This window comes from Coregonus clupeaformis, unplaced genomic scaffold (genome assembly GCF_020615455.1).
Source record: "Coregonus clupeaformis isolate EN_2021a unplaced genomic scaffold, ASM2061545v1 scaf0079, whole genome shotgun sequence".
In the NCBI taxonomy this organism is placed as follows: domain Eukaryota; kingdom Metazoa; phylum Chordata; class Actinopteri; order Salmoniformes; family Salmonidae; genus Coregonus; species Coregonus clupeaformis.
In genome coordinates this window covers 143,761-170,807 of record NW_025533534.1, presented here as the reverse complement: position 1 = coordinate 170,807, position 27,047 = coordinate 143,761, and the positions used below count along the sequence as shown (strand labels likewise).

At 42.1% G+C, this 27,047-nt stretch overlaps 1 protein-coding gene across 1 annotated transcript; it reads right to left on the bottom strand.

Annotated features, from left to right (window-relative positions):
* Positions 1–8,272: 8,272 nt before the first annotated feature.
* On the bottom strand, positions 8,273–10,325 carry LOC123483334 (growth-regulated alpha protein-like). The gene is made up of 4 exons (XM_045213137.1): positions 10,063–10,325; positions 9,516–9,642; positions 9,097–9,180; positions 8,273–8,631 (listed from the first exon to the last, which is right to left on the bottom strand). Exons 1-4 carry the CDS (start codon positions 10,124–10,126, stop codon positions 8,577–8,579), a joined length of 330 nt encoding a protein of 109 aa, XP_045069072.1. The 5' UTR covers positions 10,127–10,325; the 3' UTR covers positions 8,273–8,576.
* Between the last annotated feature and the right edge of the window lie 16,722 nt (positions 10,326–27,047).

Genomic DNA, 27,047 nt, shown 5'->3' with positions numbered 1-27,047 from the left:
TTGGCAGACAAAGTGATCCGATTCTGTCAATTTTATATAGCCAACTTTTTTTATTTCTATTGACAATTTTCACAAATGCCTTCACCATTGATAGCCTGTCGATTACGACATATCTACAGACATAACGAGAGGATCAGTGTGTCCATTTTTTGCCTATGGTTATGACCACCTTATCCTGTTGATATTTTGTTTTAATAATAACAATCAACTTATCCTATAGATCCCTCTTAGGGATTTGCACCATAATTTCTGTTTTATTTAGTCCAAATGATTAGGCCTGTGTCCTTTGGGGGATGTATTTGTAGGCTGGGCTATTGATTTGATTTACTTCATTTCTCCCTCTCTTTTTTACTGTGGTCTGGACGGGGGCTACATTGTCACTTACTTAATGCGGGGTGGAGAGGATGAGGAATCTCTCTCTCTCTCTCTCTATCTCTTGACTAGTACCTTAAATCTACTGACATTGAACTGCCATGGGCTAGGTCATGCAATATAACGGAAAAATATACTATGTGCTCTCAAAAAGGTAAAAGCAGACATTGCGCTATTACAAGAGACACACCTCTGTGATGCCGAACATGCTAAACTCCGCAGAGCTTGGGTGGGACAGGTGTATTTCTCATCTTTCAAATCTAACAGCAGAGGCACAGCCATACTTATCCATAAGCATGTTACATTCATAATTGACAAAAACATATCTGATCCAGAGGGGAGATTTATTCTGATAACTGGGTCACTCTGTGGGCAACCAATTACTATCTTCAATAGATACAGTATGCCCCTAACACAGATACTCCTGCTTTCATGTCAAAAATGATAACCCTGTTCAATGAGCATTGTGTTTCCTTTGGAGTGCTGGCTGGAGTTTTTAATTGTACCCTTAACTCAACTCTGGACAAATCACCTCAAGTCCCAACCACAAACCCTAGATAGGCAAAGATGGGACTGATAGATATCTGGAGAGAGACTAATAGCTAATCTATACATACTACTCCAATGTCCATAACACCTATTCTCGTATAGATTAGATTTTTATGCCAAAGATTTTAATAAATTCTGCCACTTGTACAATCGGACCCATAGCACTTTCAGATCACGCCTTTGTCCGCCTCCGCTTTGACCTCTGTAAAAACATCCCGAGGTCAAAGAGCTGGAAATTCAACACCTCCATGTTATCAAATGAAGCATTCTATACATTGGTTACTACACGGATAGACAACTACACACAAGACAACAAAGACTCTCCTGTTGGAGTTCCAGGTCTCCAGCAGCCTCTGGAACTGCCGTTCTGCGGCCAACAAGGCAGAGTTCATCTCAGCCTATGCTACCCTCCAGTCCCTCGACTTCTTGGCGCTGACGGAAACATGGATTACCACTGAAAACACTGCTACTCCTACTGCTCTCTCCTCGTCTGACCATGTGTTCTCGCATACCCCAAGAGCATCTGGTCAGCGGGGTGGTGGCACAGGAATCCTCATCTCTCCCAAGTGGACATTCTCTCTTTTTCCCCTGACCCATCTGTCTATCTCCTCATTTGAATTCCATGCTGTCACAGTCACTAGCCCATTCAAGCTTAACATCCTTGTCATTTATCGCCCTCCAGGTTCCCTTGGAGAGTTCATCAATGAGCTTGACGCCTTGATAAATTCCTTTCCTGAGGATGGCTGACCCCTCACAGTTCTGGGTGACTTTAACCTCCCTACGTCTAACTTTGACTCATTTCTCTCTGCCTCCTTCTTTCCACTCCTCTCCTCTTTTGACCTCACCCTCTCACCGTTCCCCCCTACTCACAAGGCAGGCAATACGCTTGACCTCATCTTTACTAGATGCTGTTCTTCTACTAATCTCACTGCAACTCCCCTCCATGTCTCCGACCACCACTTTGTATCCCTTTCTCTCTCACTCTCCTCCAACACTACTCACTCTGCTCCTACTCAGATGGTAATGCGCCGTCGCAACCTTCGCTCTCTCTCTCCCGCTACTCTCTCCTCTTCCATCCTATCATCTCTTCCCTCTGCTCAATCCTTCTCCCTCCAATCTCCTGATTCTGCCTACTCAACCCTCCTCTCCTTCCTTTCTGCATCCTTTGACTCTCTATGTCCCCTATCCTCCCGGCCGGCTCGGTCCTCCCCTCCTGCTCCGTGGCTTGACAACTCATTGCGAGCTCACAGAACAGGGCTCCGGGCAGCCGAGCGGAAATGGAGGAAAACTAGACTCCTTCCGGACCTGGCATCTTTTCACTCCCTCCTCTCTACATTTTCTTCCTCTGTTTCTGCTGCTAAAGCCACTTTCTACCACTCTAAATTCCAAGCATCTGCCTCTAACCCTAGGAAGCTCTTTGCCACCTTCTCCTCCCTGCTGAACCCTCCTCCCCCTCCCCCCCTCCTCCCTCTCTGTGGATGACTTCGTCAACCATTTTGAAAAGAAGGTTGACGACATCCGATCCTCATTTGTTAAGTCAAATGACACTGCTGGTCCTGCTCACACTGCCTTACCCTATGCTTTGACATCTTTCTCCCCTCTCTCTCCAGATGAAATCTTGCGACTTGTGACAGCCGGCCGCCCAACAACCTGCCCGCTTGACCCTATCCCCTCCTCTCTTCTCCAGACCATCTCCGGTGACCTTCTCCCTTACCTCACCTCGCTCATCAACTCATCCTTGACCGCTGGCTATGTCCCTTCTGTCTTCAAGAGAGCGAGAGTTGCACCCCTTCCCAAAAAACCTACACTCGATCCCTCCGATGTCAACAACTACAGACCAGTATTCCTTCTTTATTTTCTCTCCAAAACTCTTGAGCGTGCCGTATTTAGCCAATTCTCTTGCTATCTCTCTCAGAATGACCTTCTTGATCCAAACCAGTCAGGTTTCAAGACTGGTCATTCAACTGAGACTGCTCTTCTCTGTGTCACGGAGGCTCTCCGCACTGCTAAAGCTAACTCTCTCTCATCTGCTCTTGTCCTTCTAGACCTGTCTGCTGCCTTTGATACTGTGAACCATCAGATCCTCCTCTCCACCCTCTCCGAGTTGGGCATCTCCGGCGCGGCTCACTCTTGGATTGCGTCCTACCTGACCGGTCGCTCTTACCAAGTGGCGTGGCGAGAATCTGTCTCCGCACCACGTGCTCTCACCACTGGTGTCCCCCAGGGCTCAGTTCTAGGCCCTCTCCTATTCTCGCTATACACCAAGTCACTTGGCTCTGTCGTATCCTCACATGGCCTCTCCTGTCATTGCTACGCAGACGACACACAACTAATATTCTGCTTTCCCCCTTCTGATAACCAGGTGGCAAATCACATCTCTGCATGTCTGGCAGACATATCAGTGTGGATGACGGATCACCACCTCAAGCTGAACCTCGGCAAGACGGAGCTGCTCTTCCTCCCGGGGAAGGACTGCCCGTTCCATGATCTCGCCATCACGGTTGACAACTCCGTTGTGTCCTCCTCCCAGTGCGAAGAGCCTTGGCGTGACCCTGGACAACACCCTGTCGTTCTCCACTAACATGAAGGCGGTGACCCGATCCTGTAGGTTCAAGCTCTACAACATTCGGAGAGTACGACCCTGCCTTACACAGGAAGCGGCACAGGTACTAATCCAGGAACTTGTCATCTCCCGTCTGGATTACTGCAACTCGCTGTGGCTGGGCTCCCTGCCAGTGCCATTAAACCCCTACAACTTATCCAGAACGCTGCCGCCAGTCTGATGTTCAACCTTCCCAAGTTCTCTCATGTCACCCTGCTCCTCCGCACACTCCACTGGCTTCCAGTTGAAGCTTGCATCTAGTACAAAAGCATGGTGCTTGCCTACAGAGCTATGAGGAGAACGGCATCTCCTTACCTTAAGGCTCTGATCAGACCCTACACCCAAACGAGGGCACTACGTTCATCCACCTCTGGCCTGCTAGCCCCCCTACCTCTACGGAAGCACAGTTCCCGTTCAGCCCAGTCAAAACTGTTCGCTGCTCTGGCACCCTAATGGTGGAACAAGCTCCCTCACGACACCAGGACAGCAGAGTCACTCACCACCTTCCGGAGACACTTGAAACCCCACCTCTTTAAGAAATACCTGGGATAGGATAAAGTAATCCTTCTACCCCCCCTTACCCCACCCCAAAGAAAAAAAAAAAAACATATTGTAAAGTGGTTATCCCACTGGCTATAAGGTGAATGCACCAATTTGTAAGTCGCTCTGGATAAGAGCGTCTGCTAAATGACGTAAATGTAAATGTAAATAAACAGAAATACCATGAGTATAGCAATAGGCCTAGCAGATTGCTTGCATACAAATTTAAAAAAGAGCAGTCAGAGCGTCCAATCATGGCCATCCGAACAGCAGATGACGAGGTCACATATGATCCAAATAAGATTACATTTAACTTTTCATGATTTTTACTGCAAATTATATGCTCGCCAAAAGACTAAACACTCTTCTTCCCAAAATAATAAAAGCGGACCAAACTGGATTTATTAGAGACAGGTACTCTTCTGATAACGTTTGCTGTCTTTTTGATATTATAGATCAAGTAAACACACAGAAGACCCCTATCCTGCTGACTTCACTGGATGCTGGGAAGGCGTTCAACAGGATGGAGTGGAGCTTTCTTTTCTCAGTCTTAGAAAAGTCCAATATGGGTCCAAACTTTATTAAATGGATTAAGTCCCTATATTCTCATCCAAATGCCATGGTGACTACTAACGGTCTGAATTCTGAAAGATTCACTTTGGGACATCGCACAAGACAAGGATGCTCGCTGTACCCACTGCTCTACTTGTTGGGGAGGAGCTTTTGGCGGAGTTGATAAGTAGCAATCCAAGTATTATGGGTGTTTCTGCAAGCGGCCTTCAGCACAAGATTTCGCTCTACACGGATGATGTCTTGCTCTACATATCCAACCCTGAGAAATCCCTCCCATTTTAGACACAATTGCTCAGTACTGCAAATTTTCAGGATATAAGATAGATTTGAACAAATCCATTGTTTGCCCTCTCAAACTTACACTCATCAGCTCTATGAAGACACTCTGCCCATTCCAATGGAAGACATAGGGGTTTCAATACCTTGGGATCTTTGTAACACCAGATCTGAATTGCCTTTTCAAGGAAAATTATCTCCCACTCCTGGATCGAATCAAGAATGACCTCCGAACCTGGATCTCCCTCCCAATTAGCTTAGTCAGAAGAATCAATGTTATCTGTATAAACATCCTCCCTAGATTTAACTATTTATTTCAGATGCTCCAATGCTATCTCCCAGTTTATTTTTTCAAAATAACCAACCAAAGCATCACCAAATGTATATGGGGCAATAAAAAACCTAGGATCAAGTTCTCCACTCTATGGAAACCTGAATCTAATCAGCAACATGCTAACATTGATCACAAACAGACAAGACTCAATGTGGATTCAGATAGAGGCCCAATCCTATGGTTCATTGCCCCTAAGCTCAATTATATTCATTAATCTCTTAAGGATTGGACCCTTTTTTCAAATTTTGCCTAAAATGACATACCCAAATCTAACTGCCTGTAGCTCAGGACCTGAAACAAAGATATGCATATTCTTGATACCATTTGAAATGAAACACTTTGAAGTTTGTGGAAATGTGAAATGAATGTAGGAGAATATAACACATTAGATCTGGTAAAAGATAATACAAACATCTTTGAAATGCAAGATAAATGCCACATTATAATATTGACGTTTAGGCTTCATTTAGATTTTGGCCACTAGATGGCAGCAGTGTGTGTACAAAGTTTCAGATTGATCCAGTGAAGCATTGCAATACTATTTTGTATCAAGTTTGCCCAAATGTGCCGAATTGGTCAATTGATACATTTTCAAGTACATAACTATAGAGAACATACAAAAATGATATGGTAATACAACATGTAAGTTTACACACTACCAGGAATGTCATACATGATGGATCATTAGTTTATACACTAACTTTCACACATCTAGATGGCCGGGCGGGGTGGGTGTGGAGCCAGAGAGAGCAAGGGTTCAAACTGTAGAACCCAGTTCCTACATTTGAATATAAAAATTTAGATTGACCAGATTGTTGACTTTATTCCTCTTTAAAAGCTCTCTTATGAACTTCGCAAGAGACACCCCAGGTTTGATAGACTCTGGTCTCTCCACTACTCAACTATTTTTCAAATTGGACAGAGTGAATGGGGTGATTATGGAAATGGGTGTATATACATGTTGTGTAAGGTGCTATAGAAACTAATTATTTGCTCGTTGTCTCAGCTAAAGCTGGAAATAGTCAACATGATCACAGATAGTGCTGCTGCAAGTTATTTTTTTTTTTTTATATTTGTATTTTATTATATTATATATTATTTATGTCTGCCACATCTGCTTAAATTAATGGAGAATCTCCATTTAAATCACTTTTTAGTCTTGGACTAGGCTCAATTAAGTAATCTGTGTCTGAATAACTGGCCCTAAACTTTCTTATCTGCATGTGCTTCCCACAACACTAAAATAAGTAATTCTTGGCTCATTCTATATTGATGTTCTCACAGTGAACCTTTTTCTTAGGAAAGACGGCACCATTCCAAGACCTCTATGTTTTGGGAAATGGCCGTTTCCAAGTTTCAAGTTTGAATTGTCACATGCACAAAGTACAGTGAAATGCTTAATAACTTGCAAGCGAACAGTGCTAACTAATAGAAAATAAAAAATACAAATGAGGATCCAATGTGTGATGACTTGTCCTAATTGTCTTTAGTCAACAGTAAACCACATGCTTCTGCTGCTGCTGCGTTGTCTTCACAGGTCAAGGCTTCAAACACACTGTCTGCGTGGGTTTTTTGGTTGACCCAACTGCTGGGTTGCAGGCGTTGGGTCACTTAGTTGGGTTATTTCTTTACAAACTGCTGGGTTATTGGTGCTGGGTTATTGAGATATGACCCAGTGGGTCAGATCAGAAGACTGGAGGCGTAGTTTAGTAGTGGCGTGGCTTTCAGATAGTTACCATGAGAGGTATGTCATTCCTGTTCATCTGTTCTGTTGCATAGTTATCACATGTTGTGGTTTAACATTTACATTTTGGTAGCTGCATTGAGGTTTATAGAAGTGTTTGAGTTCCACCACAGAAGAAGAACCATAATGGCCAGAACAAAATCTAGACTATGAAATCTAGACGATAAAATCCAGACAACAAAATCTAGACAACCAAATCTAGACAACAAAATCAAGATCAAAATCAAGATCCGTCCCCCCATTACTGCACCTGACCTTACAACACAACTCCCAAAAACCCCTATTCCTTCCAATAAACCTGCTCCCCCTCCAAGTCCGCTCAGCATACCACCCCCTTCCCACCCGCCCATTACTACCCCTGATCACTCCTCCCCGCCCCTCACTGTCCCTGACTCCTCCCCCCTGTTCCTTAGTGACCCAGATCCACCCCCCTTAGCCCTCCCTCCTCCTGATCCCACACAGCAACAAACCAGCCTGCCTCAGTCCAGACTCTCTGGACCCTCTAAAACCACGTTCACCCCTTTCAGGACCCCCCATCCCACCCCCTAGAAAGTTCAGGGGGCCACCAGGCAGTCAGTGGGGAGGCATGCCAAAACTGTCAAGAACCACCCAACAACACAAACAACCCGCTAGAGGCCTTCATCCATATCTGCAACGAAATGATCAAACCCAGACCTGGACCCACCCCAATGACCCATGACCTTGACAATTCACTCAGAACAGAACGACTTTCTTCAGCCACCATTGTCCAGCCTTGCCGCCGCATCGCTCCCCCTCCAGCACCAGCCCAGACCGATGGACATATCCTCCACCACCCCCATCCCTCTTGTCCCTCTCCACCTCTCTCCCCCTTCCTCCCTATACACCTGTCACTCTCACAGAACCAGACCAGATCCAAGAACCCCACACCAGAAGAGGCGCGGAGGAAGGACCAAAGATCTAGACCTACGAGCGGAGCGAGCAGGCCACTGGGGAGTACCACTGACCTGTTTTTAGCCTATACTATATAGGGAATAGGGTTCCATTTGGGACTACACTATAGTTTGCCATTATCTTTGCTTTGATCTTTAGTATTGAGCTTCTTTTCTGGACTCCAAAGGTTCGACTGAAAATGGAACATTATATAAGTGTAGTGTTGATGTGCTGTTTGTGTTGTCTGTTTTAAATGTTGTAATGTTGTATTGACTGCTGCTGCTTTCTTGACCAGGTCTCACTTGCAAAAGAGACTCTGTGTCTCCTGGTTAAATAAAGGTTAAATAAAAATAACAATACAGTCAACCAATATGAATATGTTGTTTTTATTTGCTTGCTTGGAAATGTAATAAAATTAAAGCATCAATATAACATGAACAGACACTCTAATCTAAGGTCTAAAAGTCCTGTTATAAGGAACTATTTTCAGATACTGTCTGCAGCTCTCTTCTATGAACTCCTCCCTCTGACCCCTCCTGGGTCCTTCACTGGTAAACATATAATGAACATATCTTTATTAAAACATATTACGTAATAAACATATAATAAACACAAGCAATAGACACAGTACACAAAAGGTTGTTGAATCACGTCCACCATTTTGTTGACAAGTGTTACGGGGAACGAGTAGTGCTTCCAACCTCTTTAGAACGTTTACTTTCCTGCATTCTGGGAAAGAGAAAAAGACAGACAAGTCAAACCAGGCAGGTTTACGTTTATTGTCACAAGTCTTGTTCTGGAAGCAGAACTGAACCATTTTCCCTTAGATAGGCCAGCTGCAAAGTCAAAATTGGCTATTTTGTAAATGTAAAATTTTTTTGTTGCTTTTGGTCTAAATTTAAGGTTATGTTTAAGGTTAGGTTTAGGATTAACATCAGATTTTATGACTTTGTGGCTGTGCCAGCTAGTGACCACCCACTGGGCACAGGCATCAATTCAACGTCTATTCCACGTTGGTTCAACAGCTGTCTGATCTGTCTAGTCTTCTCCCAGATCTGTTAATGTTGTTTTACTTTCTTGGCATAAAAGCACAAACAGATCTGGGACAAGGAAATTATCTCGCTAAGACAAGGCAATGGCAGCAATGCACCGCCATGTAGCCTACTGTATTATTCAGTTATGGATTGCTATTACCTTTTGGTTGATCTCTCCACCAGAATCTTCACAGGGCGGTCATTTGGGTCCAGGCAGAGTTGACGTCCATTTTTGAGTGTGATACTGAAATAATAAAGGGAGACTGTCTGTACTCCAAGGTTAGGAATTACCAACTATTATTTTTATGCATTTTCTGTAAGATGTGCACCAGTACCTTTGTTCTGTCTTCCTGTGAGCAAATTCTTTAACCTCCACCTTTTTTTCTATCGTAAGTTACTTTTCACGTTTTCAACACTTAGTCTGAAGATCAATGTCAAAACTTAACCTGACTCACTCACAAACTTTTTTTAAATGTATTTTTTACTTTCTACTCATTGTCAAAATGTATTAATAATCATACACATTATTGATTATAAATGCTCAATTATGTTGATTTATCAGTTGAGGGAGTTACTCACATGACTTCAGTCTTTGAGCAGTGCGGACGAGGAGGTAGATGCAGCACTCTCTTCAGATTCCTGAACGGAATACGACCAGTCTGCACTTTGGGGCAAAGGCAGCGTAGAACCCGTGGCTGTCTTTTCCCTATAGAGAGGTAGGGTGGAAAGCGCAATGGGTTTGTCTTACATTACTTGGTTACATTTCAGTGTTTATCTTGTAAGATGATATCAGAAATACATGCATCAATCTATGGTTATTGGTTATGGCTAGAGTTAGGGTAAGGGTTACTGCTGAATAAACAAGGTTACAATGCGTAGTAGTTACAATAGTTAGTACACTGTATAAACATGGATAATAACACAGTAATAAGAACACTATCATGTAAAGAGTCACCGACACTATTGGAATGTTGATTAGTTGCAAAAACTTCAAATACAAGTAACCAGATTATAAATTCAATAAAGTAATAAACTATCATAAAATAGTATAAAAAAATAGTAAAATAGTAGTAATGAATTAGTAATTACGTATACAATATTAAGTGACAAATGGATGATTATTTACCTTCAGTTGCTGAGAAGATGGCCAGGAGGGTGAGCAGAATGATGGTTATGCTTGTGGTGTTCATGGTGATATCCCTTTACATGCAACCCTGTGGACAGCTGCTGTATTATGGGTCTCCAATTATGATTCTGTTGTCGGATGAGGGTGCGCTGGTCCTTGAAGTGTTTAAGTAAATACAAGAGAAAGCTGCTGAGCAGTCTACTCAAGCTTGGAATTCATTGCAGGCTGTTTCATGTCACCCCAAAACCAACATATCTCTCTCTCTCTCTCTCTCTCTCTCTCTCTCTCTCTCTCTCTCTCTCTCTCTCTCTCTCTCTCTCTCTCTCTCTCTCTCTCTCTCTCTCTCTCTCTCTCTTCTCTCTCTCTCTCTATCTGTCTCTCTGTCTCTCAGGATTTATTTGAAGACATATATGCTAAAATAAGAAAACTATTGTCTTTGGGACCCTGTGAAAACAGGAAATTGAATCTGACCGCAGCATTTGGAAGGTGTGTGGGTGTTGTCTTTTAAGTCCTGGAGTGCTTTTCCTCTGCTGGGCCCTGGTCAAAAGCAGTGCACTTAAAGGAAAATACCACTCAAAAACGATATTTTGTCATTTGTTTCATTAGTCCACCGTTGATACAGTCCCAAAAGGTTTTGTGTGTCAGCAATCACATTTTCAAGATATAGAACGTGTCAAAGTATGATGCATTTTGTTTTTGGGTGGAATTTTCCTTTAATAGGGAATAGGGTGCCATTTTGGACGTAACCTGAAACTTCCCCGCCAATTAAGTACAGTGAGGGAAAAAAGTATTTGAACCCCTGCTGATTTTGTACGTTTGCCCGCTGACAAAGAAATGATCAGTCTATAATTTTAATGGTAGGTTTATTTGAACAGTGAGAGACAGAATAACAACAAAAAAATCCAGAAAAACGCATGTCAAAAATGTTATAAATTGATTTGCATTTTAATGAGGGAAATAAGTATTTGAACCCCTCTCAATCAGAAAGATTTCTGCCTCCCAGATGTCTTTTATACAGGTAACGAGCTGAGATTAGGAGCACACTCTTAAAGGGAGTTCTCCTAATCTCAGCTTTTTACCTGTATAAAAGAAACCTGTCCACAGAACCAATCAATCAATCAGATTCCAAACTCTCCACCATGGCCAAGACCAAAGAGCTCTCCAAGGATGTCAGACAAGATTGTAGACCTACACACGGCTGGAATGGGCTACAAGACCATCGCCAAGCAGCTTGGTGAGAAGGTGACAACAGTTGGTGTGATTATTCGCAAATGGAAGAAACACAAAATAACTGTCAATCTCCCTCGGCCTGGGGCTCCATGCAAGATCTCACCTTGTGGAGTTGCAATGATCATGAGAACGGTGAGGAATCAGCCCAGAACTACACGGGAGGATCTTGTCAATGATCTCAAGGCAGCTGGGACCATAGTCACCAAGAAAACAATTGGTAACACACTACGCCGTGAAGGACTGAAATCCTGCAGCGCCCGCAAGGTCCCCCTGCTCAAGAAAGCACATATACAGGGCCGTCTGAAGTTTGCCAATGAACATCTGAATGATTCAGAGGAGAACTGGGTGAGAGTGTTGTGGTCAGATGAGACCAAAATTGAGCTCTTTGGCATCAACTCAACTCGCTGTGTTTGAATGAGGAGGAATGCTGCCTATGACCCCAAGAACACCATTCCCACTGTCAAACATGGAGGTGGAAACATTATGCTTTGGGGGTGTTTTTCTGCTAAGGGGACAGGACAACTACACCGTATCAAAGAGACAATGGACGGGGCCATGTACCGTCAAATCTCGGGTGAGAACCTCCTTCCCTCAGCCAGGGCATTGAAAATGGGTCGTGGATGGGTATTCCAGCATGACAATGACCCAAAACACATGGCCAAGGCAACAAAGGAGTGGCTCAAGAAGAAGCACATTAAGGTCCTGGAGTGGCCTAGCCAGTCTCCAGGCCTTAATCCCATAGAAAATCTGTGGAGGGAGCTGAAGGTTTTTATTTGCTAAACGTCAGGCTCGAAACCTTAATGACTTGGAGAAGATCTGCAAAGAGGAGTGGGACAAAATCCCTCCTGAGATGTGTGCAAACCTGGTGGCCAACTACAAGAAACATCTGACCTCTGTGATTGCCAACAAGGGTTTTGCACCAAGTACTAAGTCATGTTTTGCAGAGGGGTCAAATACTTATTTCCCTCATTAAAATGCAAATACATTTATAACATTTTTGACGTGCGTTTTTTCTGGATTTTTTTGTTGTTATTCTGTCTCTCACTGTTCAAATAAACCTACCATTCAAATTATAGACTGATCATGTCTTTGTCAGTGGGCAAACGTACAAAATCAGCAGGGGATCAAATACTTTTTTCCGTCACTGTATATACTGTAGATATCTGTAGGAAATTCCTTACATTTACCCTTTATCCCCCTCCTCTTTGTGTTTGAGTGGACACTCTATCATGATAGCCCTAACTCTAACCAGCAATAGTTAACAGCAATACAGTCCTTTATTCAAGCGGAACTCTCAACAGTCTTTACACTATCTGTCTAGCTTCACTGCAGCTCTGTGTCCACTTCAGTAGATTTCCATGATTGGTCTCCTGTCCTGGACAACATTGAAGAACCATCTCTCTGAGTCAAGTTGAAGGGCCATTTTGGGGTGGTCTTAAGTAGGGACATGTGTGTTCAGCTGTCCTCCAACCAGCTTCTCAGGGAAAATATGCTGTTTTTTTACATTTTCTCTGGCTGTGATTTTCAACCAATGTGAGCGTTCATTGTGCGATCATGTTGGTCAAACCAGTGTGACCCTGTAGATCAGCAACCCTAAAATCTCTTCATTTACATTTCACTCAGACATCCTCTGGCAAGTGAGGCAAGCAACGCTACAAATGGATCTAACTGTGTCAGATTGGGTTTGTTTGTCTGTTTAGCTTAGTGTTGGCCTCGCTGTTGTACTGGCAGGTTGACATTTATTGGGATGAGTCTTATCCTTGAGCCAGAACTGAGCGATTTCCACTAAATGGGCCAGCTGCAAAGTCAAAATTGACAATATTGTAAAAATTCATGAAAACAAAAATCTTGTTTTTGGTGTTAGTTTAATGTTAGGGAAAGATCGAAATTTACTTGGGGGGGAGAGGAGGTCCAAAATAGGGGAGGGTTGTCTAACTTTTTCTTTGCTTTGGGGAGGGTTGTGTTTTTTGGGGGTTTAAATTCACTTTTCTGCTCATATTTTCCCTATAAATAATGGCGTGACTTACTTTTTAATTATTACCCTAATAAAGTTTAGAAACGTTTATGAAGGTTTGGTATGGTGTGGCTACTATTAAGCTTTAGGTACTGCAGGTCTATGATATGAAGACAGTGCACCCCGGTGCTCCAGCTGACTCTGACAGTTGAACTTGAGGTGAGGAAGAATGTTTCAGGCCTACCAGAGTTACTTCTATAATCCAACAATATAATGCTTATCTTTATACAAAATGTTTGGATCGAAAACTAACGAATTACCCTCCTTCTGTACGTCTATATTTGTATAGCAGATGCAGTAGCCATCTGTCATAAAGAAATGCATGTCCGTTTTGTAGGATGCCACAAGCATATCTCTATCTCTGGGGTCAGGCCTAAGCTTCTCTTCCAGGAATTTTGCAACCCTAGCTGCCAGTCACTATGGACAGACCAGTGTAGGGCACAAGATGCAACTGACATTTTGTGGGTGAGGAGAGAGGGTGGAGAAAGCTTGCCTTGAAGTGCTGGCATCTTGTTATGATGTGCATTATCTAAATTAGGCCCACAGAATTATACCTACGGAGGAGTGGCGTCTATGGAGCAACTTTGAATGTCTTTGAACTTCCAAGTTGACTTAACGTTGGACCAGAGCAAACGTTAGCTAGCTAGCTAACAAGGTTGTGTGTGCAGATCAGCACTAGATGTAAAAACACGTGTTACCTTTTTGTACTTAATAAATCCAATGCGAAACGTGATAACTATAGTATCGATAACTAGCATTAAAAAAGTTAAAGGTGCACTATGCAGAAATCTCTCTGCCATTTCCTAAATTCTAATAGTTCGCCTAATTTCAGTTCATGTGACAAAACAAGCAAGTATAGTGTAGAGAATCATTGTACCATCTACACCACTGTGAAATATAGTTTCCATTATAGATCACCTTAGTTTCCGGTTTGGATTCTGTTCCTCTAATAATTTTGTTTTTTTACGGTTTTCAGTTCTGTTCCCTAAACCGGTTCCAACCCTTGGTTCCAACCATGTTTTGAGGCTATACAGTGTTTGCTTACATTTACATCGTTTACAAACATTGGAGTGAAACAAGCTTATATTTTGGGTTCTGATGGGGTATGACTGTTGAAAGAAACATAAATGGATATATCATGGCATTCCATACCAAAAATAGATATATCAACTAAGAATTCTAGCTTTAAATTAGTGCATTTACAGTGCCTTCAGAAAGTATTCACACCCCTTGACTTTTTCCACATTTTGTTGTGTTACAGCTTGAATTTAAAATGGATTCAGTTGAGATGTTGTGTCACTGGCCTTCACACAATACCCCATAATGTCAAAGTGGAATTGTGTTTTGAGAATATTTTACAAATTAATAAAAAATGAAAGCTGAAATGTCTTCAGTTAATAAGTATTCCAGCCTAGATAAGTTCAGGAGTAATAATATGCTTAACAACTCACATAATACGTTGCATGGACTCACTCTATGTGCAATAATTGTGTTTAACATGATTTTTTAAATGTCTACCTCATCTCTGTACCTCACACATAAAATTATCTGTAAAGTCCCTCAGTCGAGAGGTGAATTTCAAACACAGATTCAACCACAAAGACCAGGGAGGTTTTGCCTCGCAAAGAAGGGCACCTATTGGTAGCACCTAAAAAGCAGACATTGATATCCCTTTGAGCATGGTGAAGTTATTAATTACACTTTGGATGGTGTATCAATACAACCAGTCACAACAAAGTTACAGGTGTCCTTCTTAACTCAATTCCCAGAGAGGAAGGACACTTTTATTTCACCATGAGGCCAATGGAGACTTTAAAACAGTTGCAGAGTTTAATGGCTGTGATAGGGGAAAACTGAGGATGGATCAACAACATTGTAGGTACTCCACAATACTAACCTAATGGACAGAGTGAAAGAAGGAAGCGTGTACAGAATACAAATATTCCAAAACATGTGTCCTGTTTTCAACAATGCACAAAAATAATACTGCAAATAATGTGGCAAAGAAATTAACTTTATGTCCTGAATACAAAGAGTTATGTTTGGGGCAAATCCAACTGAGTACCACTCTTCATGTTCAAGCATGGTGGTGGCTGCATCATGTTATGGTTATGCTTGTCATCGTCAAGGTCTAGGGAGTGTTTTAGGATAAAAAATAAACAGAATTGAGCTAAGCACTGGCAAAATCCTAGAGGTAAACCAGGTTCACCTTTCAGCAGGACAATAACCTAAAACACAAGGCTAAATATACACTGGAGATGCTTACCAAGATGACATTGAATGTTCCTGAGTGGCCTAGTTACAGTTTGGACTTGAATCAGCATGAAAATCTATAGCAAGACTTGAAAATAGCTGTATAGCAATGATCAACAACCAACTTGACAGAACTTGAATCATTTAAAAAAGAATAAAGTGCAAATGTTGTACAATCCAGGTGTGCAAAGCTTTTAATTACTTACCCAGACAGCTGTAATTGCTGCCAAAGATTATTTGAATATGTATTGACTCAGGTGTTTGAATATATATATATATATATATATATATATATATATATATATATATATATATATATATATAATATATATTTTTAATACAAATACTATCATTTTTCTTCGACTTTGACCTTACAGAGTATTTTGTGTAGTTCGTTGACAAAAAATTACAACTAAATCCATTTTAATCCCTCCCAATTTATAACACAACAGAAAGAACACTTTCTGATGGCACTGTATGAAAAAAAGAATACAAGTATTAAGTTGAAAAATTCATAATTGGTGGAGCACTGTGGATACCAATATCTCTGTGAGCCTCCCAGGCTTATGTTGCCCAGAGTTTAGAACATAAATTGTAGATGAATAATATTACATTGTATTGTATTTTATTACACCCTCTAAACTAATTCCACGGATCCCTTGGCCAAAATTCATTTAATCTGTTGTTGTCATAAATATTCATAAAAAAATGAAATGTAAAACATTTTAAAATACAATACTATTGTATATAAAAAAGAACTTAATTTTATGAATATTTCTAACAACAGATTAAATGAATTTTGACCAAGGCCCTTCTGACCAATGCCCTTCTTCCCCGATTGCTCAATTTGGCCGGGCGGCCAGCTCTAGGAAGAGTCTTGGTGGTTCCAAACTTCTTCCATTTAAGAATGATGGAGGCCACTGTGTGCTTGGGGACCTTCAATGCTGCAGACGTTTTTTGGTATCTTCCCCAGATCTGTGCCTCAACCCAATCCTGTCTCAGAGCTCTACGCACAATTCCTTCGAACCCATGGCTTGGTTTTGCTCTGACATGCACTGTCAACTGTGGGACCTTATATAACAAGGTGTGTGCCTTTCCAAATCATGTCCAGTCAAATGAATTTACCACAGGTGGACTCCAATCAAGTGGTAGAAACATCTCAAGGATGATCAATGGAAACAGGATGCACCTGAGCTCAATTTCTCATAGCAAAGGGTCTGTATACTTAAGATATTTCTGTTTTTGATTTTTTATAAATTTGCAAGCATATCTAAAAACCTGTTTTCGCTTGTGTCATTATGGGGTATTGTGTGTAGATTGATGAGGGAAAACATTTATTTAATCCATTTTAGAATAAGGTTGTAACGTAACAAAATGTGGAAAAAGTCAAGGGGTCTGAATACTTTCAGAATGCACTCTATATAGTATGATATGGTGGTATGGTACAGTGGGGAAAAAATGTATTTAGTCAGCCACAAATTGTGCAAGTTCTCCCACTTAAAAAGATGAGAGAGGCCTGTAATTTTCATCATAGGTACACGTCAACTATGACAGACAAAATGAGATTTTTTTTCTCCAGAAAATCACATTGTAGGATTTTTAATGAATTTATTTGCAAATTATGGTGGAAAATAAGTATTTGGTCAATAACAAAAGTTTCTCAATACTTTGTTATATACCCTTTGTTGGCAATGACACAGGTCAAACGTCTTCTGTAAGTCTTCACAAGGTTTTCACACACTGTTGCTGGTATTTTGCCCCATTCCTCCATGCAGATCTCCTCTAGAGCAGTGATGTTTTGGGGCTGTCGCTGGGCAACACGGACTTTCAACTCCCTCCAAAGATTTTCTATGGGGTTGAGATCTGGAGACTGGCTAGGCCACTCCAGGACCTTGAAATGCTTCTTACGAAGCCACTCCTTCGTTGCCCGGGCGGTGTGTTTGGGATCATTGTCATGCTGAAAGACCCAGCCACGTTTCATCTTCAATGTCCTTGCTGATGAAAGGAGGTTTTCACTCAAAATCTCACGATACATGGCCCATCTTTCCTTTACACGGATCAGTCGTCCTGGTCCCTTTGCAGAAAAACAGACCCAAAGCATGATGTTTCCACCCCCATGCTTCACAGTAGGTATGGTGTTCATTGGATGCAACTCAGCATTCTTTGTCCTCCAAACACGATAGTCTCGCGACCACCCCATGAGAACCCTCTGTGGTAATGAAAAGATGGGGTTGTGTAGTGCTAACCAGGGAAGACCCAACACAACAGAGAAATCTGGAGACTCAATAATAAAAAGATGACTTGCTCTCTATGGGTCTTGTGCGTAACATTGTGACTGGTGCTGTAACTTCCCTAACGAACCCGGACCCTAATGGTCGACTGTCAAGTGCTTTGATGGGTAGTGGAATGGATAGGGGAACCAAAGTAATACCTAGACTATGAGCTAACGACCTGTCCATAAAGTTCCCAGCTGCTCCTGAATCGACCAGCGCCTTAACACTGGGAAACTACTGTGTCATCAGGGGAGGAGACGTGAATGGTGCAGTGCGCAGCAGAGGTCTCTGAACGAGTGTGGGTTTGTGATACCTGGGGTGACGCGAGAGTGCCCTGCCTGCCGCCTCCAGACCCAAAAGAACCCTGACGACAGCGTGCAGCAGAATGTCCTCTCCTGCCACAAGAGTGACACTGGAGCTGTCGTCCTCCATTTTCCCGGATCTCTGCACCACCCAGCTCCATCGGAACTGAATCCGGGTTGAGGGGGGGTAAAACAGGCAGGCCCCTTCCAGGACGTCCTCTTGCAGCTAGCAGGTTGTCCAACCGGATGGCCATGTCCACCAGCTGGTCGAAAGTCAACATTGTATCCCGGCAGGCTAGCTCCCGTCGAACGTCCTCTCGCAGGCTGTACTGGAAGCTGTCGATGAGGGCCCGCTCGTTCCACCCGAACCCAGCCGCTAGATTATGAAACTCCAGGGCAAAGTCATGTGCGGTCCTCGTCCTCATCCTCTGCCACAGGTGGACCAGCTGCTCGCGAACTTCCCGTAGTTGTCCAACGCGTCTCCTCCTTCACTCCAGACCGCGTTGGCCCGCTGCGGGGTTTTCCAATAGAGGCAGGAGACGAGGGCGGACACCTTCTCCCGCTCTGATAGAGCCAGGTTGATGGTCAAGAAGTATAGGTCCAGTTGCAGGAGGAATCCCTGGCAGCGGGCCGCTGTCCCGTCATAATCCCTATGTCGGGATAGATTCCTCTGGGTGCTGGGGTGTGGGTGGCTGTGTCCGGTCGCTCAGCTGGTCCTTGAGGGTCAGGTCCTTTCCTCTCCAGGCGTTGGACAACCTGGAGAACCCGAACCATCATTTCTCCCAAGCTGGCTAGCATCGTAGAATGCTCCCGGACCCGCGCTATGACTCCAGGCATGTGCTCTTCTCCTGCTGACTCCATGTTCAGGTGTTTGATTCTGTGGTGAGTGATTTTGAAAGGAGTCAGGCGCAGGAGGGTAAATCACAGAATAAAAGGGTTTATTCCGAAAAGCACAGTGGTACGCAGCAATGCGTCAATCACTCCAGTGCGTAAATCAGGCGCACTGGGAAACAACAAGGGAAACGGGTGAAATATCCCGGCGATACAAAATACAAGGAGCTCCACCAAGCTAAACTAACCTCCACAATAAACAATCACACACAAAGACAAGGGGGCAGAGGGAACACTTATACAGGTACTGATGAGGGGATATGAACCAGGTGTGTGTAGTAAACAAGACAAACCAAATGGAATGATGAGATGAGGAGTGGCAGGGGCTAGAAGACCGGTGATGACGAACGCCAAAGCTTGCCTGAACAAGGAGAGGAGGCAGCTTCAGAGGATGTCGTGACAGCTGTGGAGCTTTGCAGCTCCTTCAGGGTTATCTTTGGTCTCTTTGTTACCTCTCTGATTAATGCCTTCCTTGCCTGGTCCGTGAGTTTTGGTGGGCGGCCCTCTCTTGGCAGGTTTGTTGTGGTGCCATATTCTTTCAATTTTTTTATAATGGATTTAATGGTGCTCCGTGGGATGTTAAAAATGTTGGATATTTTTTTATAACCCAACCCTGATCTGTACTTCTCCACAACTTTGTCCCTGACCTGTTTGGAGAGCTCCTTGGTCTCCATGGTGACACTTAGATTGCAAACAGGTGGACTTTATTTAACTGATTATGTGAATTCTGAAGGTAATTGGTTGCACCAGATCTTATTTAGGGGCTTCATAGCAAAGGGGGTGAATACATATTCACACACCACTTTCCGTTATTTCTGTTTTAGAATTTTTTGAAACAAGTTTTTTGTTTCATTTCACTTCACGAATTTGGACTATTTTGTGTATGTCCAATCCATTTAAATTACAGGTTGTAATGCAACAAAATAGGAAAAACGCCAAGGGGGATGAATACTTTTGCAAGGCACTGTAGATATCCAACTCATTACTGAGCAGATTGTTGAGAAAACAACTAATCTATATCCTATTATTGTTTGTTTTATTTGAAAAAATTAAATACATGACAATAAATACATTACAGACATGTTTTATATCAACAATTCTATTATATGATTCCTTAATGTCTATACTATATATATACAAATATATAAATACATATAATAAACATATTAAAAGGACAGCACCCTTTGTAGGGCAGTGTTCCCATCACTGTCCTGACTCATTGATTTAAGTCTCTTTGGACCAGAGGGAACATTACCCCTTACTGGCCCTCCAACATCACTTGCTCTGGTTATGGTCTACCATCCAAGGCTCGACCGGGCCAACCCCGCTTCAGAGGCAAGCCAGCAGAGGGGTTGCAGGGTGGCACAGCTTCCAGTGCCAGACAAAGAGTGATCAAGTGCTAGTGGTGGCATTTTAAACTGCAAAACCCTTACGCACCACTGTACTTTGTATACCAGGGTTGGCTGGCCTTCTCTAGTCACTCGTAGGCTCAGTCACTGGTATACTTTTATTTACAAAGCCATTTTGGGTTTACTACCTTTTTATTTGGGCATTTTTATTGTTCAGAAATGTGGTGGGTACTCTCTTCGTTCACTGGACTTTATCCTGCTAACTGTTCCAAATGTCCGAACTGAATTTGGTAAAAGGTCTTTTATGTACTCTGCGCCATCGTCTTGGAACACCTTACAAAATAATTTTAAACTGGAAGAACTTGTCCCGATTGGTGTTTTTAAATCTCTGATGAAGGATTTTGAGGCTGATTCCCTGACCTGTCAATGTCTTTAATTTGCTGTTTTTGATATTGTTATACTCTTGTGAATTCATGAATGGTTTTTACTAGATTACTTGTAGTTTTTCATGTTGTCTGTCTGTCATTTTTTGTAATGACTTGGTGCTGCCTATCTTGGCCAGGACGCTCTTGAAAAAGAGATTTTAAATCTCAATGAGCCCTTCCTGGTTAAATAAAGGTTAAATAAAATAAAAATAAAATGTGGGGAGAGAGTCTCAATGGAACGTTGATTTTGACGCTGTTGATTTCTGCTGGAGAGAAGAAGGTGTGCTGATTAACCCTCTGAGTTACGTTGCAGAATACATAAGCTCTATGGAAGAATATATTTATGGCAGAATAGATAGTGTACTCTGTTAAGCTTTATGGAAGAATATATTTATGGCAGAATAGATACTGTACTCTGTTAAGCTTCAAACCATATTTAATTCAGGGAAAATACAGGTAACTGACAAAATAAAGGAAACAACAACATTATTTTCTCTTAATAGGGCGTTGGGCCACCACGAGCCAGAACAGCTTCAATGCGCCTTGGCATAGACTCTGGAACTCTATTGGAGGGACGCGACATCATTCTTCCACGAGAAATTCCATAATTTGGTGTTTTGTTGACGGTGGTGGAAAACACTGTCTCAAGTGCCGCTCCAGAATCTCCCATAAGTGGTCAATTGTGTTGAGATCTGGTGACTGAGACGGCCATGGCATATGGTTTACATCGTTTTCATTCTCATCAAACCATTCAGTGACCACTCGTGCCCTGTGGATGGGGGCATTGTCATCCTACGGGGGCATAGCCATGGTAGCCAAAATAATGGGCACCTGGGCCTGCCCAGGATTTTTTATAAATGACCCTAAGAATGATGGAATGTTAATTGCTTAATTAACTCAGGAACCACACCTGTTTGGAAGCACCTTCTTTCAATATACTTTGTATCCCTTATTTACTCAAGTGGCTCCTGTAAATGTCCCATGATCTATATGGCACACGTAGATGCAGTATTTTTTGTGTGTTTTTTAATCAAATTAAATAAAAATTATATATGTATATATATTTAAACATTAATAGTTCATTCAAACAACTAAATATACTAACATAACATAACAAGAACATAATTCTGACTTCATAAAATAGCCTGTGCAATACAATACATCCATAAACTCACGCTTTGGTTTGTCTTTCAATCAGTGTTTTGGCAAAGTTCCCATTTGGGTCGAGACAGAGCAAACCTCCGGTTATCAGTGTGACACTGATTGATAGAGAGAGAGACAAAGAGAGAGAAAGAGAGAGAGAGAGAGAGGGAGATGAGAAAGAAAAATGGTGGGGGGGGGAGAGAGATGTTTAATAAAATGAAATTGATCATTGAAATATATATTTTGGAGAGTGTGTGCATCTAATTTTCTTCAAGTACAGTATAGTACATTACAGTACAGTACAGCACAGTATAGTATAGTAACTCACATGACTTCTTCCTTAGAGCAGTGTGAGCGAGGAGGGTAACGGGTCAGTTTGATGATTAAACTGGTAGTCACCCCACCTGCATGTACTTTAGGGCAGCGACATCGAGGATCTGCTATAACTCTCCCTGTAGAGAAAATAGCGAAAGTCAAACAAAACACTTTAGTCTCCCTATACATTCATCAACAATTTCCTAATCTAGTTTTAGACAGGGATTCAATCTGAAACCGTGTTACAGCGCTTGACATTTAAAGATAATATCCAATTGAGTTGACATCTGCAGCGTTTACTGTACCTTAAATATGATCTCAACCAACGAGGTAACATTGCCTTTAAAAGGTGCATTATCGACAACGTTATAAGGAGTGAATCCCGGCCTTAATGTTTTAGTGTAAATTGTAAGACATGAATAACGTAGTTCACACCCATAGTCCATAATTGTATAGTTAGATATACACTGAGCATACAAAACAAGGAAACCTTCCTAATAGTGAGTTGCATCCCCCCTTTTTGCACTCAGAACAGCCTCAATATGTCAGGGAATGGTGTCAAAAGCGTTCCACAGGGATGCTGGCCCATGTTGACTCCAATGTTTCCCACATGTGTCCTTAATGTTTTGTACACTCAGTAGAAGTTCAAAGTTCTACTAAATACTCAAACATAATACTCATTGTCATCAAAAGTTCTACAGTTACCTTGTATCATGTAGATGACGTCTGAGCAGACCAGAAGAACGATAACAGTCATTGCAGTATTCATGATGATCTTGACTCTGTAGACTGTAGTTGCAGTGTGGCTGTTGTATCGGAAGGTATACTAGTAAGCCAGCTGCAGTCTTCTTCTTCTTCTTCTTCTTCTTCTTCTTCTTCTTCTTCTTCTTCTTCTTCTTTTTTCTTTTTCTTTTTCTTTTTCTTCTTCTTCTTCTTTGGTTGCAGTGAATTTCTGAGTTAAACAGTTTGTTTTTGGTGAGTTGCTCTTCTCATCTCCACTTTAGTGTATGTCTGCCTCATCATGGTAAGAGACATCTTATATGGTCTGAGCTCAGTGAAAGTGACTCAAGAGACCACATACCAGAGTGGAGGGGAAGCAAGCCAAATATTGCATTTGGGAAAATGTGTTCATCCACTTATTTCCCCTCCCCTCCCCTCCTACGTAATGCATGTCTGAACAGCAGCCCTTCTCTACCAGAGAATTTCACAAAAAAAGTGCCAATTCTCATTGTACCAATCACCTTTTTATGAGGCACCTTCCTTCCATCCTGTATCGACACTGAACCAGTGACGTGTGTTGAGGTCTGAGGATGGGAAGCCACTTTCTATTGAGCCCCGCTCACAGTCTGTGTCAGGTCATGCTGGAACAAGAAGCTAATGAGCTGTCCAGGTGCTTAGTCTTGTACCATTTCTGAACTGTACAATCTGACAAGATCAGCCTTAAGTGGAATATTTTGAAAGGCTCTCGTTGTCACGGATTCTGCCGAGGCTGCTCCTCCTCCTTGCTCGGGCAGGCTTCGGCGTTCGTCGTCCCCGGAGTACTAGCTACCACCGTTAGATGTTTCGATGTTTGATTGGTTTGGTCTGTCTGTTGCACCTGTGTCCGTTTGTGTCTGATTATGTGTCCTATAAGTTTCCTGCTTTGTGTTTGTGAGTTTGTGTGTTATTTTCCGCCTGTCCGTTGGTGTCACCTGTGCAGTACTCTGGACTTTGTTTATTGTGACGCACTGTGTTTGCGTTGTCGCTCGCCTCCTTGTTTTGAGGTCCTTTATTTTGTATTGTTTATACAGTTAGTAAAGTCTTGTTTGACTCAGCCTATGCGTCCTGCGTCTGACTCCTCAACCGCATCCACATCAACACTGACACTCGTTTGCTGATGTTTAAACATTTGTGACATTGTTTTGAATTTTTTGCAGTCCATTAAGCCAAGGAAATTAAGTTCACCAAAGTGGTAAAACCTGGCTCTCATCTGAACATTGATATTGTCCAGTATGTTGTTGTAGATTTGCCCGCTCTCTGCTCTGATCGGCTGTTTACTACAAGTTTCGCGTTCTGCCAGGCCCAGTTCATTCCATTTCTGATCAAATCGCTCATAGAAAATATTCAAGTCTTGTCTCTGCCGTTCCATTGCCGTGCATTCAAATTGCCATCGATAAAATGCAATTATGTTCATTGTCCATAGCTTATGCCTACCCATACCATAACCCCACCTCCACCATGGGGCACTCTGTTCACAACGTTGATATCAGCAAACCGCTCGCCCACACAACGCCATACATGTTGTCTGCGGATGTGAGGCCGGTTGGACGTACTGCCAATTTCTCTAAACAACATTTCTCTATGGTAGAGAAATCAACATTCATTTTCACAGGGTGGGTACTTCTGACCTTATGTCGCTTACAGTTCAGCACTTCACCCTCCTCAGAAGAACACACACACAGTCACATGTCCAGTGTGCAAGGGAGTCAGAGTCATTGGTCATAGTCTGGATGCCAGTCTGTTTAGCTACCATTACACTCCAAAGATGATCATATGACACTGATCAGAACGATAAAGGATTTGGAATGATAAAGGCTTTAAAGCTCAACAGACTGGTACTACTCAGACTACATTGGTCATTCAGGGCTCATAGAATTTCCTGGAGTTTCAGAGGGAAGAGATGTGTTGCAATGCTGTTCTCCACTTCTAAACACTTCTGAACCAGCTGCACTAAGGGTGCGATAATGTACATCTCCACAATCCATCATGTAGGAAAGAAAAGCCCTGGCATTATTAAAGAATGGTGTGTTTAAACACTCCCAAAACTAACTAAATTGAAGGTAATTTGTCTATGTGTGTGTGTGTGTGTGTGTGTGTGTGTGTGTGTGTGTGTGTGTGTGTGTGTGTGTGTGTGTGTGTGTGTGTGTGTGTGTGTGTGCGCGTGTGTGACAATCCACTGACTGTCCCTGTGACTTAATAAATAGCAACTCAGTTTAATTACATTTACATATACATCATTTAGCAGACGCTCTTATCCAGAGTGACTTACAAATTGGTGCATTCAACTTATGATAGCCAGTGGGACAACTACCTTTTTGAAAAAAAAAATAAGGATTACTTTATACTATTCCAGGTATTCCTTAAATAAATAATAAAGATAAATAAAGAATAATGAAGGGAAGAGTATTGCCACTTTTAATTATTTGTCTTTGTTACTTTAGCAGATGTGATTCCTAATAAGGAATTTCCTATAGGGCTAACAATTAAGACGTTGGGTTCTTCTGTGGGAGACCTTGGTTCAAATCCCGCCTGTGACATCCCTGTGACTCAAACAATATCTATGAATAACGCTGGTATTTCTTCTTATTTCCAACGACAAAAACCACCCACTACTGGAAGCATTACTAAACCACCCACTACTATCAAATATGGTTGAGGCGCTTGTACTTGTTGGCTTAACAAAGTCCTCAGAGTTGCCAAACTGATAGGAGTGTTATGTTAGGGAAGTGTGTGTGCGTTTGCGTGTGTGTGTCTGTGTGCATGGAAACACACTTGTTCCCTGACACTTGTAGAATCTATGCCAAGGTGCTTTGAAGACACTTTATGACACATTATGTTGGTGTTTCTTTGATTTTGGCAGTTACCTGTATCTATCTGTAGGAAATTCCTCACATTTGCCCTTTATCACTTTTTAAATTCAACCTCCTCTTTGTATTTTAATGGACACACCATCACGATAGCTCCAACTCTAACCAGCAATAGTTAACAGAAATACAGTCCTTTATTCAAGCCAAATTCTGAACAGTTTTTAAACTGTCTATCCAGCTTTACCGCAGCTCTGTATCCACTTCAGTAGCTTTCCATGATTGGTCTCCTGTCCTGGACAAGACTGAAGGACCATTTATCTGAGTCCAGTTGATGTGCCATTTGGTAACGCTTACTTTTAACGGGTTCTTGTTACAGTGTAATAACATGTGTAATTACACTGTAACAAGTATTGTAGTTAACGTAACAACTCATAGTTACAGTGTAATAACATGTGTAATTACACTGTAACAAGTATTGTAGTTAACTGTAACAACTCATAGTTACAGCGTAATAACATGTGTAATTACACTGTAACAAGTATTTTAGATAACTGTAACAACTCATAGTTACAGTGTAATAACATGTGTAATTACACTGTAACAAGTATTGTATTTTATTTTTTATTTTTTCATACTGGCCCCCTGTGGGAATCGAACCCACAACCCTGGCGTTGCAAACGCCATGCTCTACCAACTGAGCTACATCCCTGCCGGCCATTCCCTCCCCTACCCTGGACGACGCTGGGCCAATGTGCGCCGCCCCATGGCGGCTTCATACAATTAATTAATTGAAAACTGTGACAAAGGTTGGGATCCTTTGTGGATGTGCTGGGTGTCTGATAGATTATAGCCTATGCTCAATAGGCTCTAATTACTTACCCATGAATGTGCATTGTAAAAAATATACTGTATCTCCAGTCAATGTTGTTGACCCCAAAATAAAGCATACCATATGGGTTAAATTAGTTGAGCTTACGAAAACATATCTAATATGAGTGTCATCCCAGGGGCGGCAGGTAGCTTAGTGGTTAAGAGCGTTGTGCCAGTAACTGAAAGGTCGCTGGTTCTAATCCCCGAGCCGACTAGGTGAAAAATCTGTCGACGTGCCCTTGAGCAAGGCACTTAACCCTAATTGCTCATGTAAGTCGCTCTGGATAAGAGCGTCTGCTAAATGACTAAAATGTAAAAAATTTAAATGTAATCCCAGATGAGGAATAAGACATT